This window comes from Elephas maximus, chromosome 20 (assembly GCF_024166365.1).
Source record: "Elephas maximus indicus isolate mEleMax1 chromosome 20, mEleMax1 primary haplotype, whole genome shotgun sequence".
Lineage (NCBI taxonomy): Eukaryota > Metazoa > Chordata > Mammalia > Proboscidea > Elephantidae > Elephas > Elephas maximus.
In genome coordinates this window covers 42498821-42515050 of record NC_064838.1, presented here as the reverse complement: position 1 = coordinate 42515050, position 16230 = coordinate 42498821, and the positions used below count along the sequence as shown (strand labels likewise).

At 41.9% G+C, this 16230-nt stretch overlaps 1 protein-coding gene across 1 annotated transcript in view; it reads right to left on the bottom strand.

Annotated features, from left to right (window-relative positions):
• RUVBL1 (RuvB like AAA ATPase 1) overlaps positions 1-16230 on the bottom strand; it is a 52630-nt gene that overhangs the window by 22566 nt on the left and 13834 nt on the right. Inside the window, exons 4-6 of the mRNA XM_049863140.1 lie at positions 5195-5346; positions 2032-2121; positions 1066-1215 (exon numbers count right to left, since the gene is read on the bottom strand). Coding sequence (XP_049719097.1) covers positions 1066-1215; positions 2032-2121; positions 5195-5346 — 392 coding nt within the window. The remainder of the gene's footprint in view (positions 1-1065; positions 1216-2031; positions 2122-5194; positions 5347-16230) is intronic.

The following is a 16230-nucleotide window of genomic DNA, read 5'->3' as shown; positions in this document are numbered from 1 at the left end:
GGGAAAGGCTGGTGTTTTGTCATTTATTCAGCATTTAGTGGTCACCTGTTGGTTATCAGGCCCTATGACATACGAGTGCTCACTAAATGTTGAACAACAAAAGGTAGAAAATGTTTACTGGGTACTTAACAACATTTGATCCTCAAAACAGCCCTGCAAGGCAGGAATTATTATATGCCTTTTCACAGAGGAAGAAACTCAGAATCAGAGAGCTCTAGACCACAGAAAACCCAGGGACCCAAAGTGACTAATTAGCCAAGCAGCACAAGTCCTGACTTCCCATCCTAGTCCAGTAAAAAAAAAAAAAAAAAAGTCCAGTACTCTTCCCAAATTCAGTTTGGGGACAGCCATTCCACCTACTGGTCCAAGAGAATCTTCAGCAATCTCTTGACCAAGGCTCTGAGAGACGGAACAGCCAAGAATCAAATTTCAAGTCGAAACACCCTGCTTAAGCCTTAAGGAGGTATTCTGACCTCAGTGTAAGAGGCAGCCTCTTTTAAGATGAAGATGAAACCAAATTGAAGGACCACCAGCAGGGAATACTTGTTTGCTTTTAACAACACATTTCCCAGAAATGTCATTAAGTGGTAATACACTTTCCCATGTTTTATCAGTCAAGCACAGTGTCTAACAGAGATTCTAACCAGTGTGAGGATCAGATAGGGTTCTAGCTCAAAGCCAAAAAACTGGGAATTTGGCTAAGCAGGGGGAAAGATGCAACTCTGTCAGGGTTTCTGAAATCCTGCAAAGGGCTCCTCCCAGCCATTAACACCAAAAGAATCCCAGGCATAAGCCCCCTGGCTGTTGGAAAGGAGCCACAAAGGAAGCTGGCTAGCTCAGGGCCAGAGGCTTGGCTGGGATAAGAAACAATACCCACGAAATCATCTGTGACTAGAGCATTTGAATTGGAACAAAGGAGTCACTCGTAGCTCATGTCAATGTTAATTGCCGAACATTACAGACAGAAAAGGGCCGGTCTGCCCAAAGAAATGGTACCAAGGCTCTGGCAATTCATTCCCGGAGCTGGGACGCACAAACAAAAGGGCTAAGGCACCAAGGCAGTACCTGGGGCCTTGCGTTGGCCACATCCAAGTCATGCAAGGTCACATCCTGGATAATTTCTTTCTTCTTGTGCACATCCCCTTTTGGCAAGGGGACGTACTCTTCGGCTTCAAGGTCGAACTCTGTGGCATAGGTATCACACCTGCCCTGCCTCTGCAAAAAGAGAGAAACATGAATTCCTGGTGAGTTTGAGCTGCCAAGTTCCCAAATGGCGCAGTGCTAAGTGAGACAAAGGTTTCAGTTCCCAATCGCGGGCCTGACAGCCTACTTGACAAACCCCAACCAACTATGCCCCACTCTCCTACTGCCAAGAGTAGCAAGCTATCTGCTCATCACGGGGCTCCAAAGACCCCGCTGAAAAACACCCGATACTTTCTCCAAGAACCTTTCCCCCTCTCTTTAACTGTATGCAATTCCCGATAAAGGGCAAGCCCAGTAGATTAACGGGAGACGGAGGGAGCTGTTCAGACTCTTTTGTAGGTGGGTGATTTATTGTATGATATGAAGTATTATGCTCATCCATTAAACTTGAGGAGCACCATACAGGACACTGAAAATCAGATATAAAAAGAATGCCAACTAATGCAGCATTCCTTTCCACATGCATATATCTTAGGAAGAAAATACCAAGGAGATAAAAGGAAGATTAAATGCACTGCACATTTCAATTTGAAAATGACTAAAGTTGTTTTGGTTTCTCACCCTGTACTCTCCCCCTCGAAACAGGTTTTGGTATTTTTCTAAAAGGCTGGCTGTTTTAATCATGAGAAGGTTAAAGAATGAAGATAAAGGGAAAGCAAACTTTATTAAACATAAACAGGCAACTGCTGACCTTCTATCAACACTGCACCAGATGCCAGCCCTGCTTCCTAGACGCCCCTTGCCCTCTGAAGAAGCAACTTCATTTCCACCTACGTCTCCTTATGGCATCAAATTGAGGATGGCGCTGTGTCGCAAGGAAGGCATTACCTTCACGGCCCCACTGTTGGCTTCAATGTAAATCACATCTCCAGCCTCCACTCGCTCTTTCTGCAAACTTTCAAAGATGCTGGGGTCCAGCTAAAAGAAATTTTTTAAAAAGTGAATCAGAGAGCTGTAATACATAGTACATTTATTTCTGAAAGGTACCCTTATCAATTTCCGTAAGATATTCGAGGTAGCTAATGACTATATGGGAGCTCTGGTGGCGCAGTGCTTAAGATCTGGGCTGCTAACCAAAAGAGATGTCGGGAGACGTGATCTGCTCCTTCCCTTTACTCCAGAAGTTGCAAACTGGCAGCCTGGGTTTTTAAGAACATGGATCTGACTGCCTTTACACGGAGCCTGCTCTCTCCATGAGACCAGAGGCCCTAACAGAGCCTCCAGAGATTGTTATCTCTACTCCACTCCTTCTCCCTCCACACCTGGTTGAGTGGGAGTACAACCTTCCGCAACTGGAGCACCTGCCAGAACCCATGTAACAATCTCATGGCTGGCATTTGACAGGGCCTATGATTCCAGACAAGGGTCTCTGAGCCTCAGTATCCTCGTCCATATAACAGGACACAGCTGTGATCACAGATGTGTAAAATTCAAAGAGAAACATACACACCAGGATCTTTCCTGAGCGTTCTGATTCAAATTTCAGTGTTTGCGCCCTTGGGCCTGCCTGCTTTTATCTCCAGGAAAGAATATTAGCAGGTTTTGGGAACTGATGCTTTTCTCCAGACCATCCAGATTCAATCTACTCCTGGGGACTGTTGAGTACCTGGCTTGATATTCTAGCACAGAATCCTTCCTAAGGATTCAGTAGTTAGACACAAATTTCTCTAGATTAAACTTTAAGGATAGCTACGTCATATAACGTGGTTGTGGTGGAAAAACTTGAGTTTCGGTCCCAAACAAAATCAGTCAAAACCCAGGGCTCAGTGAAAGAAGCCAGACACATAAGAACACATACTGAATGATGATATGAAATGTCCAACAAAGGCAAATACACAGAGATAGAAAGTAAATTAAAGGTTGCCCAGGGCTCGGGAGGGGGAGAAATAGGGAGCAATTGTAAATAGGTGTGAGGTTTCTTTTGGGAGAGATGAAATATTCTAAATGTGGCTTGTGGTGATGATTCTACAACTCTGTAAATAAATTCAATGAATTGTACACTTAAAATGAGTGAATTTTATTTAAAATTATATCTCAATAAAGCTGTTAAAAACCACTACCACCACCCCAGGGCTCTGCCTCTGACTGGCTGAGATACTGGTGGGGCAGTGCAGGAGTGTCAGGAGCAGTGGTTGGTAGGCACCTAAAGCAGGGCCTGGTATGAGGGAGGCACTCGACAAATGATGGCAGTTATTACCACGGCTGTTCTCCTTGCTAGGAGTCATAAGCTTCCCTCATACTTAAAAATCCATCAAGTATTTGAACTCCTATTTAAAATCCCACACATAAGCTAGAAGTATGAAGAAGTACTCATTTGGGAAAAAAAAAAATCATCTTCTCCCTTGTTATTTTCTTTAAAAAAAACTCTGCAAAGCAGCCTTAAGAATAGTTGAAATTTAAACGACATGCTTCGTTTTATCTAGCCTATATTACACTTTTTTTTTTTTTTTTTTTGTCCTGAAGCCTTTTTATATCAGTTAATTCCCAAATGAATTGAGTGAAGATGCAATTACTGGAAAGATGGCAGATCCCACTAAGACATGTAATTAATATAGAATGGGAAGAGACGGTAGGTATAAAAGAGATATTTGCAGAGGCAAGCTCCTGAGATGGAAACTCTGTTAGGAAAAAGAAAAACAGCCCTTTGGAGAAGTGACATTTTTATGATCTCCACAAAGCAGTGACCAAGAAACAACCTTAAAGAATCAAAGAACAATAAAATCGAAGAACAGGGTAAAGATGAAGAAATTATACAGTCAATCTACTTCAGTTTGCAGGTGAGAAAACTGAGGCCCAGAGAGTTGAACTGATTTGCCAAAGGTCACACAGCAAGGTCGCAGGCAGAGAGCATCATGGTTAAGACCCAGAGAGAACTGCGTTAGGATTCCACCTCTGCCATTTAACTAGCGTAGAATCCTGGGAAAACTGCTTAACCTCTCTAGGAGCCTTAGTCCCTTTATCTGCAAAATGATGAAAATTACATATACACACAAATTTAAAAGTAACACAAGTGACAATAAGTGAGACACTTGTTAAAGTGCTCAGCTCAGATCGCTGCACGTACAATAAACGATAGCTATGATGGTTATTTATTAATAACAAGGCAAACGCTACAATCCAGCTTGCCTTTCTCTAATTTAAGGCTCTTACAATAACATTAACAGCTACCATTTATTAGGTAACTAAGTGCCACACCCAAAGCTCTAACTCTAATCCTTATAATAATTCTGTGAGACAGGCAACTATTATTCCCATTTAACAAATAAAGAAGCTATTGCTCAGAGGCTAAGTTACTTGCCCAAGGCCACACTGCTGTAGGTGGCAGAGCCAGGATTCCCTGGAGGACTTTGTCAGACCCTCTGCTGCCTGCATCCTAAGGGTTTACAGGAAGGGTGTCTGAGGAGGATCCTCAAGGGCCTCCCCACATTATCACCTCTACAGCTCCCTAAGAAGCCCTGGCCTGCTGCAGAATGAACCACCGAAGCCACGGCAGGTCTCCAGTCCCTGGCGTGTAAGGAAACCGCAGTCAGAATTCTGTACCTGGCCCTTTGAGGAAGTCCATCTGTCACCCATTACACAACTGTTACCACATTACTCAATGCGGCGTGAAGATAAGCACTGATAACTGGAAAAATTAATGCCCAGGTTCAAACAGAGGCCCAGGGCCTCTGACACATGGTTATAAAGGAATATGGAACGGCAGAAGGTCGTCTCTTAAGACTTAAATACACAGCTTACCTTTTAAAATACAAAATTTCTTAAGAGCAAAAAAGTAAGAGCGATCTTTATCAAGTCCTTCCATGTACTAGCTCTATACTTGGTACTGCTTCATATACATCATACCTCTAAGCCTCAGATGGTCCCATGAGGTATCATCACCTGCACTGCACGACGAGGAAGGTGAGACACAGAGCCGTTACACCACCTGCCCGAAGCCCCACAGTGCCGAGGGGTTCTGAGAAAAGACAAGAGCCCACTAACACGTACTCACTTTCAACTGTTTGGTGCCTTTGGCGGTTTTGAGTCCTATGATGACATGGCTAATGGTTTTGCCATACCCCCCCATGGGGTTCTCTGTCTCACACGGAGTCAGCTCTGTGACTTCACCTTCATAAACTTCCTTGGTCTCCTTTATTCGCAGCCCTGGAAGAGATGGCAGATGGACCATGGTGAGAAACAGGACCCTCTCTCTCTCTCTCGTTCACTCTGTAACAACCTTTTTAGTCACAAAATTTCCATGTCACAGAAATTGACAAGCCATCCTGAATGCACTTTGAAGAGTGTCACCATAGATATAAAAATACTACAAACACGAACTGGAAGTACTATTCAGAAATGCAGAAAAACAACTGTATTTCAGTATTTTAAAGAGACTTTCTAGGTTCAAACTAGACAAGCAAGCCGTAATTTTCAAAATTGTTTCAGACATCTCCTATGCCTCCAAGGGAGGTGAAATTTAGCTTTCCAGTCTCTGCACCCAAATCATTCTACCCCAGTAGGGCAGTGACAACCAAAACTCCTATACCCTTGTGCCCTGCATTTTTGACTCTCAAATGAGATTTTAAAACCAATAACTTATTTTTCCTGATCATTTCAGGTCTGCTATAATAATAGGTCCTGCCAAGGGTTCTGTGCCTCTGGCTGACCCTCACTGCACACCCCAACAAAAAATACCCAGTTGTCATTCACCACCTGCACCAAGTTGTTCTATGATTTTTCCAAGGCCATAACAATAGAACCAATTTCCAAAGCAAAGCCCACATAATAAAACCATTTACATTTTTTAAGATTACAATGTTATAAATGAAGGCAAACATCACCGACACTGGGTGCTCAATAAATGTCTGTTGGTTATCTAAGACTCGTCAGGTTTTCAGAACATGCTCCCTATCCCTTTTCACACTATGTTTTTGCTGCCTGAAGCACCTTTCCTTCCTTTTGTTTCCTAGCCAACTCCTTCCAGACTGAGTTCAAAACTCCTCTCCTCTAGAAAGCTTTCCCTGACACATCCTTTCCCTGATATATTCTTCTTCCTCATACTCCAAATTTGCTGCCATAGCAACCTGCACTTCCCACTCGCACACAGCCAACATAGGCACTGTCACTACTTGTAGAACTTGTAGTTACCCTGAGGCCTAGGGCATAGGAGCCACACATGAATGAATGAATGAATGAATGAAGTTACGTAGAGGTGAGGGGATGTCATTGGGCAGACCATCCAATACCGAAGAAAACTGCCTGCAGATACTTATGCAGGTTTTATATAATAGCTTGAGATTTTTCAGGATGCTACCATGTGATGTAATAGCCCATGTCACCATAACACCCTCAAGCTCTGCACTAAAACCCAAGCATTTTCTTTTTTCTCCTCAAAGTCAACAAAGGCAGGTCTCTGCCTGCTGGACCAGATATGGCAAGTAGTGACTAGGAGGAATATAAGGAGCTTCTTAGTTCTAATGTCTGTTTCTTGATCTAGGTGCTGGTTCCTTGAGTATATTCACTTTATGAAAACTCATCAAGGTTTACACTTACAACTTATGCTCTTTTCTGCATGTCTTGTGTGTATGCATGCTATACGTCAGTAAAATTTACTTTAAAATGAGAGAAAGGAGATTGAATTTTTCTAACAAAGCAGTGACAATCGTTAGTAGAGGAAGATTTTCTTAAACACGAAGACAAATGTACATCACTGATCACGGCTTCTCTGAAAACACACATAACACACATGAACTTGAACACCTATTCACAAACTCTCTGTAATTCCGAAAGTCTGAGTCAAGGGGTACAGGTGCCTTTCTCTGAAATAACAGCCACACCACAGATAAATTAATAGGTATTAAATCTATTTTTAGATGATTCTAGAAACACCAACAAAAAAGCCATTCTAAGTCACCGCGCCTACCATCAATTCAAAGGTGAGGAGGGAAACATTCTTGGGTCATAGCAGCTGATGATGTGTATAAGAGGGGCCTCTAATTCTACAGGAAAGCTGACAGACCACACCAATAGGAATAAACTATAAGCTTATGGCTGCAGCAGCCTGCCCACCTGTGTAAGAAGCTCTCTTGAATGAAGAACACGGAAAACACAAGGTAATTATGAGCCCAAGAGACAGAAAGGGCCATATAAACTGGAGACTACATCAGCCTGAGACCTGAAGAACTAGATGGTGCCCAGCTATAACCGATGACTGCCCTGACAGAGAACACAACAGAGAATCCCTGAGGGAGCAGGAGAGCAGTGGGATGCAAACCTCAAATTCTCGTAAGACCAGACTTAATGATCTGACTAAGACTAGAAGGACCCCAGAGGTCATGGTCCCCAGATCTTCTATTAGCCCAAGACAGGAACCATTCCCAAAGCCAACTCTTCAGACAGGGACTGGACTGGATTATGGGATAGAAAATGAGGCTAGCGAGGGGTGAGCTTCTCGGATCAAGTAAACACATGAGACTGCGTGGGCAGCTCCTGCCTGGAGAGGAGATGAGAAGGCAGAGGGGGACAGAAGCCAGCTGAAGGAAAAGGGAAATAGAGGGTAGAGAGTAGGAGTGTGCTGTCTCATTAGGGGGAGAACAACTAGGAGTATATAGCAAGGTGTATATAAGTTTTTGTATGAGAGACTGACTTGATTCGTAAACTCTCACTTAAAGCACAAAAAAAATTAAAAAAAAAAAAGCTCTCTCACCCAGTCTATAGAGTGCTTTCACACACAACATAGCTCATTCCATCACACCCACTGGAATGCTTAGGACAGCAGGAAGTACCCTCACAATCACATTTCAACTCAGTCCTGTCAAACAGCCAGGGTGAGTACTCTGTCTCCATTTCACAGGCAGGGAGACCAGCTCAGGAGGTGAAACGAGGTGTCATTTCCTTCTTCACAGTAGACCCAGGATTCAGAGTCCAAGCCTCTGGTTCCCACCGCACCACAGGACCTTGCCTCTCTGCAGCCTTTTCCACGATATCTGCTCTGTCCTTTTCCCCAATCCAGTCAACATGTGCTCTCTAGCCTCAGCATTCCTTCCTTCTGCCAGTCCTCGGGTGTGACTCTAATCTCCATCTAATTTATATTTTACCCAAAAGGGAAAAAGAAGACAGAAATGTAAGGGAAATCCATAGGTTAAAAAAATATGAGACTACCACATGTAAAAAAGTGAAACTGGATCCATGCCTCACACCATATACAAAAACGAATTCAAAATGAATTAAGGACCTAAATGTGCACGCTAAAACCATAAAATTCTCAGAAGGAAATACAGGGGTAACGCTGTTGGACCATTTTAAGAATGGATTATCTAATATAGCAAAAGCACAAACAGCAAAAAACTAATAAATGGGACCTCATAAAAATTAAAAAATTTGTTAATCAAAAGACTATCAAAAAAGTGGTAAGACAAGCTACTGACCGGGAGACTATCTTCAGAAAATACATATCTGATAAGAATTTAATAAGCAAAATATACATAAAACTTTGACAGTTTAACAAAAAGACAACCCAATCATAAAATGCACAAAGGACTTTAACATACATTTCACCAAAGAAGACATTCAAATGGCCACCAAACACATTAGCTCAATGACATTAGCCATCAGAGATGCAAATCAAAACCACAAGGAGATACCACTTCACTTCCACTAGCATGGCTAAGAAAATAATAATGATAATGACAAATGTCGGCGAAAAGGTAGGGCAACTGGAACCCTTATCCATTGCTGGTGGGAATACAAAATGGTACAGTCATGGTGGAAAACACTGTGGAGGTTCCTCAAAAACAAAAATTGAACTACCATATGACCTAGCAATTCCTAGGTATATACCCAAAGACTTGAAAGCAGAGACTCAAACAGAGACTTGTACACCAATGTTTACTGCAGCACTATTCACAATAGCCAGAAGGTAGAAACAACCTAAATGCCCATCAGCAGATGAGGTGATAAACACAATGTGTAGTACATACACAGTGGAATACTTCTCAGCCAGTAGGAGAAATGATGTCTTGATACATGCAACAATATAGACAGAACTTGAAGACATTATACTGAGTGAAATAAGTCAATCACAAAAGGACAAATAGTGTATGGCCTCACTAAAATAAAAAGACAAAAAAATACAAATGTATAGAGAACAAAGTTTATTAATGGTTACTAGGGGCAGGAGGGTGGGGGAAGAAGGGATCATCGCTTATGGAGTACTGAGTTTCAATTTACGGTGACAGAATAATCACAGGGATTAAAGGTTGGGTTGCACAGTTGATTAAGTGCTGCCAATAAGCTGTACAACTGTAAAAAGCTGAAATGGCAAAAGTTGTGTGATAGATTTACAACAAAAAAAGAGTAGCTGCTAAGGCTGCTTACGTACAAATAAACACCTGATGGGATATGGTTCCTTGGTTTGGAGGTTTAGGGTCATGGTTTCATGAGGCGTCCTAGTTCATAGGCCTAATAATGTGTTTAGTGCTTCTGTTCTAGTTCATTTCGCAGTTCCTGGGGTCTTAAAAGTTTGTAAGTGCAGGTAACATCTAGCTAAACTGGCGTAACACAGTTTATAAAGACAATGGTCTACATTCTACATTCTACTTTGGTGAGTAGCATCCAGGGTCTTAAAAGCTTCTGAGTGGCCATCTAAGATCCTCCACTGGTCTCACCCCATCTGGACCAAGGGAGAATGAAGAAAAAGACAGGCGAAAGATTAGTCCAAAGGACTCATGGACCACAACTACCATGGCCTCCACCAGACTGAGTCCAGCACAACTAGATGATGCCCAGCTACCACCACTGACTTCTCTGACAGGGATCATGACAGAGGGTCCCCAAACAGAGCTGGCAAGCTGGAGAAAAATGCAGAACAAAATTCTAACTCACACACACACAAAAAAAGACCAAACTTACTGGTCTGACAGAGACTGGAGAAACCCCGAAGAGTATAGCCCCCAGATACTCTTTTAGCTCAGTAATGAAGTCATTTCTGAGGTTCACCCTTCAGCCAAAGATTAGACAGGTGCATAAAACGAAATGAGACTAAACGAGCACACCAGCCCTGGGGCAAGGACAAGAAGTCAGGAGGGGACAGGAAAGCTGGTAATGGGGAACCCACGGTCCAGAAGGGGAGAGAGCTGACATGTCATGGGGTTGGCAACCAATGTCACAAAACAACACGTATAGTAATTGTTTAATGAGTAGCTAATTTGCTCTGTAAGCCTTCACCTTAAGTACAATTAAAAAAAAAAAGTTTGCAAGCAGCTATTCAAGGCACAATTGGTCTTTATTCACCTGGAGCAACAGAGGAAGAAAGAAGAGTCAGGAATAGGAGGAGGAAAAGGAATATGTGACTAACTACCTCCTTTGCCATGAGGCCAGAAGAACTGGATGGTGCCCAGCTAACATTACTGAACATTCTGATCAAAGATTCCATAGAAGAATCCTGATCAAAAGGGGGAAAATGCAGAAAAGTGTTCAAATTCTCACGGCCTCCAGACTTTCTGGAGCCACAAAGGCTGGATACACTCCTGACTCTACTGCTCTGAGATAATCTTTAAACCTTAAACCAAAAATATCCCCTGAAGTCTTCTGAAAACCAAACAACAGTTTACACCTTAATAGTAAAGAATGACTGCCTTGAGTATTGTGCTCATTTAAGGTCTATCTACATGGAATCAACAGCAACTCAAAAGATTAAACAGGAACCTTAGGGGGCAGTGAGTTTACGTTAATGGAGGAGGAACAAATCAGAAAAGGAGGGTGAAGATAGTTGCACAACTCAAGCAATGTAATCAATGTCACTGAATTGTGTATGTAGAAACTGTTGAAATGGTGTATATTTTGCCGTGTATATTCTCAACAACAAAGAAAATTACAAAAAGATATGAGACTAATCAACCAATTATTAGACCCTTATTTGTATCCTGATTCAAACAATAAAATTATAAAAAAAGTGCACTTCAATTTATAAGACAATGCAAAATTTGAACACTGACTAGATATTTAACAATATTAAAAAATTACTGTTCATTTTACTAGGTGTGATAATGGTATTGTGGGTTTTTTTTTCTTAGTCTTTATATTTGAGAGACACGTTCTGAAATATTTATGGGTAAAAAGGCAGTTCTTGTAATTTGCTTCAGTATAATTTGGAAAAGAGAAATGACAGGGCTATAGATGAATTGGAATCTGAGTGGCACAAATGCTTAAGCACTCAACTGCTAATTGAAGGGGTGGTCGTTCAAACTGACCCAGTGGAACCTCAGAAGAAAGGCCTAGAGACCTACTTCTGAAAAACCAGCCACTGAAATCCCTATGGAGCACAATCCTACTCTGACACACATGGAGTCGCCATGAGCTGGAATCAACTCAACAGCAACTGCTTTTTTTTTTTTTTAATGGATAAATCAGGATTAGCTATGAGTTGAAGCTGGTAATGGGGCCACATAGGAGGATCATCACACCACATTTAAAAACATGTATTATTGTACATATGAAATTTTCCATAATAAAAGTTAAAAAAGAAAAAGCCATGAAATAACTACTCTACAGTTTATAAATGACTAAAATTAAAGACTGACAATACCAAGAGTTGAAGATGTAGAACAGGAAGGTTCATACACTCCTGGTAGGAGTAGAAATTATTTAAATACTTCAGAAATGCCATGGCATTATCTACTAAAGGTGAGCATACGTATATTCTATGATCCTGCAATTCAATTCCTAGGTGTACACACAATAGAAACGCATGCGTGTATGCACTAAGACAATAGAGCACTGTTCACAATTGTAGTTCATAAGTGGTCACCACAGCAGCATTGTTCATAATTGCCAAACTCTGGGGAAAAAACTCCAATGTCTATCAACAGTAGAAGAGATAACTAAATAGCGGTATACTCGTACAACAGAGTACCATATAGTATAGCTACCACCACAATATGTAAGAATCTCAGAAACACAATGTTGCAGGAAAGAAGGCAGACAAAGAATATACATACTGCATGACTCCATTTACTTAGAGTTGAAACACAGGCCTAACTAAACTATAATGTTAGCAGTCAAGACAATGGTTTTAACTTTGGGATGGTGATTGGAAGTGGACACGAATGAAGGGTACTTCTGAGTTGTTAATGGCAATATTCCCTTCTTGATTGGGTCCTGGCTTCTTGGATTCTCATTTCATTATAATCCATCGAGCTCTACATTTAGGCTCTGTAGACTTTTCATTATCTACTCATAAAATCACCAAGTTGATTTATAAAGAAACATTTAAGGTAAATAATAATGCTAGTGGGACGGACAGACGAAAAACACTGAAGGCTAAAGGTTAGGCAACACTGATCTAAACCTCTGTGAGAGTCTAGTCAGTCATGGTTTCAACCTTTAAAATCATCTCAGGAGCTTTTAAAATTCTTCATGCCAGGGCTGCACTCCAGACCATTTACCTCCCAATCTCTCAGGCTGGGGCCCTGCCATCATTATTTTAAAGCTCCCAGATGATTCCAATGTACTGCCATAGCTGAGACCCATTCATATAAAGAATGAATGAAGAGCTCTGTTCTACTCACAAGTGCAGAGACATAAATGTATTCTGATGGCAGGAAGCCCTGTATGGTTTTGGTGTCCTCACCATTAAACTCTGTTCAGATAGGGGAATACCCTAACGGCATGAAGAAATGCTGCCAATAGTGTCATGCACTCTCAGTCACTTTCCAGTTTTAAGTGTGGTCATTAACTTATCATTGAGTCATTTGCCTTCTTTCCTTAGAAATCCAATCAGTACAAAGACTCTCAGATATTAAAGTTAAAGAAGAATTTTACTCTACCTTCATTCTATCTGATAGCTTATAAATGGAAGTTCTGGAACAGCTCCAAAAGAGAGGACACGTTTCATTTTTGCCTTACCAAATACTTCCTAAACACCAAGACAAAAACTTTCCAAACAACACGAATGTATCAGAACATTGTGACAAACTTAGAAAATTCTGTACGTTCAAGATGAACTTTTTAAAAATCAAACTTTTTATATTCCATAGAGATAAACTTCTTCGAATGAAATGCTTACTTATATTTACTATTAGACAACTGTGACATTAAATTCTCTGAGTGGGGGAAGAAAGGCATTCCCGTCTCTCACTAGTCCCCATACTTTTAGAAGTTGCTCTGTGCTGACAAGCAGGCATGGGATGTGGCTGGTGGACAATGAAGCCTGCTGTTAGCCAGGAAAGGGGCTGAGCGGGCGCTATCTCTGGCAACGACAACACAAATGACACAGGTTTCATCTGCTGGCTCAGGTTTCTAAATCCCTGACAGGGACCTTCATCACATCAAGGAAACAGCACAGACTCCTTGCTTTTTATTTCTGGTCCCCACCCCCTATGCCAACTTCACAGGAATTCAAAGGCTGAGGAAGATGGGCAGGGCTCCTTTTTGAAGGGAGTCAATGGCCTGCCTTTTCAGCCCATGGCAGGAACAAGAAATTTTCTCTTCACCCTGCTGCCATCAAAAGAACTGCAATCCCCCTTCCCTCGAAAATGGCAAATCACACAACAATGCCAAGGAAATTTCTCTCTATTGCTTTAAAGCATTTAAGTTACATTTAAGGAACCCAACTCATGCCCTCCTACGAAGGCCAGTACTGTCAGATTGTACCAACATCAGGAAAAGTTTTTGGGTTTTTTATTGTGAAATGAGTTCCTTTATGTGGCCTTTTAAGGAGCCCTGGTGGTGCACTGGTTAAGAGCTCTGTTGCAAATCAAAAGATCAGCAGTTTGAACCCACCAGCAGCTCCACTCCAAGGGTGAAAGATGTGGCAGTCTGCTTTCATGGAGATTTACAGCCTTGGAAACCATTATGAAGTAGTTCTACTCTGTCCGATGGGTCACTATGAGTTGGAATTGACCCGATAGCAATGATTTTGGTTGGTTTGGGTGTAGCCTTTTGCCTGGGTTCTTTGGAAAAATAGTACAGATTTTTCCCCAAGTCCTGAGGAGTTCCCTTTGTCCTAATTTTCTACCTCAGAGGATTTGTTCCTTTTATCCAGGTTGATTGGTATTTCCTGGGTAAGCTGTAAACAATTTCATTTTTGATACTTTTTGTCTGGTCCTGGGCTACAGCCTTTCCTGATTGGTATGCACCTTGCAGGGATTGGTCAATTATGTAAGCAAATGAAGGGACTCTAGCCTACTACGCAAAAGAAATGTCTGTGGCCTACTGAGAGGGGATTGGTCAGTTCTTGGCCCCAGTGGGACAGCCATCCCTTGAAAATGATAGAGTTGGATTATATATGTGCAGCCAATTCAACAGAGGTTGGCAGACAGAAGCAGAAGAAAGAGAGAAGAAGCAGAGAGACAGAAGGCAAGGAACCTCCTAAGAGCTATAACGTGGGTCAAAGGCTGTAGCACTGAAACAGCAAGAAGCCCAGTAGGGGCCCTTCAGTAGAGCCAGCAGTAACAGACCCGAAAGGGGCCCTGTAGCAGTCAGTGGTGACAGTAGAAACCTGCTGCTAGGAGTGCAGCTAAGTGAGCTGAACAAAACTGCTACACTGGCTATGAACTGGGTCCGTTAGCAGTGGAAAGGATGACAGCAGAAAGGTGAAAGCAGAGAGGCCTGTCCTGAAGGGCCAAGTGGAGGCCTGTCCTTAGGGGGCTGAGAGCAAGTATGCACAGTTCAAGAGGGGGCATGCATGGCAGAGAGAAGGGCTTGCTTGCCTGTACTGCCAAGAGGAGCTGAAGAGAGCTATCCTGCACTGAAGAAGACAGGGATGTGCTCTCCTCTTTGGGAGAGCCTTACAGACTTTGCCTGCCTGCTTGCTTGTCCTGATCTTGAGTTGTACCCTGTTACTTCCTTAATAAATCACTTAACTGTAAGTACGGTCTGTCAGTTCTATGAGGCCACTGCAACAGATTATTAAACCCACAAAAGAAGTAAAGAGTGCTGTAGGGAGGATGGCTGGTGTGAGAACTGGTAAAAAGGTTGGAGAGTTGGAGGTATGTCTGACCTCCACATAACAGAAATCAGCTTTGGGCTGATTTTGGTCATTATCCCCCCAGCGAAGTTAGACGAGGTCTGACACCACCATTTTACTAGTACCCAGAAATCTGAGCCAGTTGTAACATCTTATTGTTCACCTCCCTAATAAATGAGTCAAAAAAAAAAAAAAGATTCAGAAAGATTTTAAGCCTTGAAGAGGGTCATATAAGCCATTTCCACTTTTTATTCCAGATACAGTGTAAAAACCCAAGGAATGAAATACATACAACATGGACCAAATCTTACAAGTATAATTGCATTCAGATGAAGTTAAGTGTAAAATTAAACCACACTGTTGAGGGATATACAGGTGGGTGATAAAACCAAAGAAACGCAAGGTTATGATTATCACACAAGTCATTATCACACCCCACAGGGACCACGTGAGGGAGGAAGTGGTCCACTTGAGGATTCTGATTAGGAAGGGCACGTGAGTGACTCCAGGGTGCTGGCCCTATTCTGTTCCTTGATCCAAGTGGTGGTTACCTGAGTGTTTACTGAACAATTATTAAACTAGAGGGGTGTTTTACATACTTTTCTGTATGTATGTCGTATTTCAATTAAAAAAGCACAAACTCCCCATGTTTAATGATTAAAAATATTTCCAGTAAGAAATATTTTATAGTTTAAAAATGTCCATATTCAAAGTAACACAAAACTCAGCCTACAATCTACAGCTCACAATCTCTCTGGCTTAGAACAAGGATCACAAACTCAAACGCTTACAGGGAAACAAAACAGTAGGTGACTCTCATGGCAAGCTGGAGTGCAAGCCACTCTAAGAAAGATAGCGTTTGCTTAGCTTCCATAAACTGCTCCCATGTGAGATGCAAGCTTCTTTCTAGAAGCCAGAAATAGACTTTACATGTCATCTCTCAATTGCTAAACGCTGGCAACTAATTCAAATTCTATTAAAAAAAAAACAACACTGTGCAAACCGAGCTAAATATGTCTATCGGCCAGACTCAGGCTGAGGGCTTGCTTTCTTCTTAGCTAAAAACTTCTGTTTTCTACCTG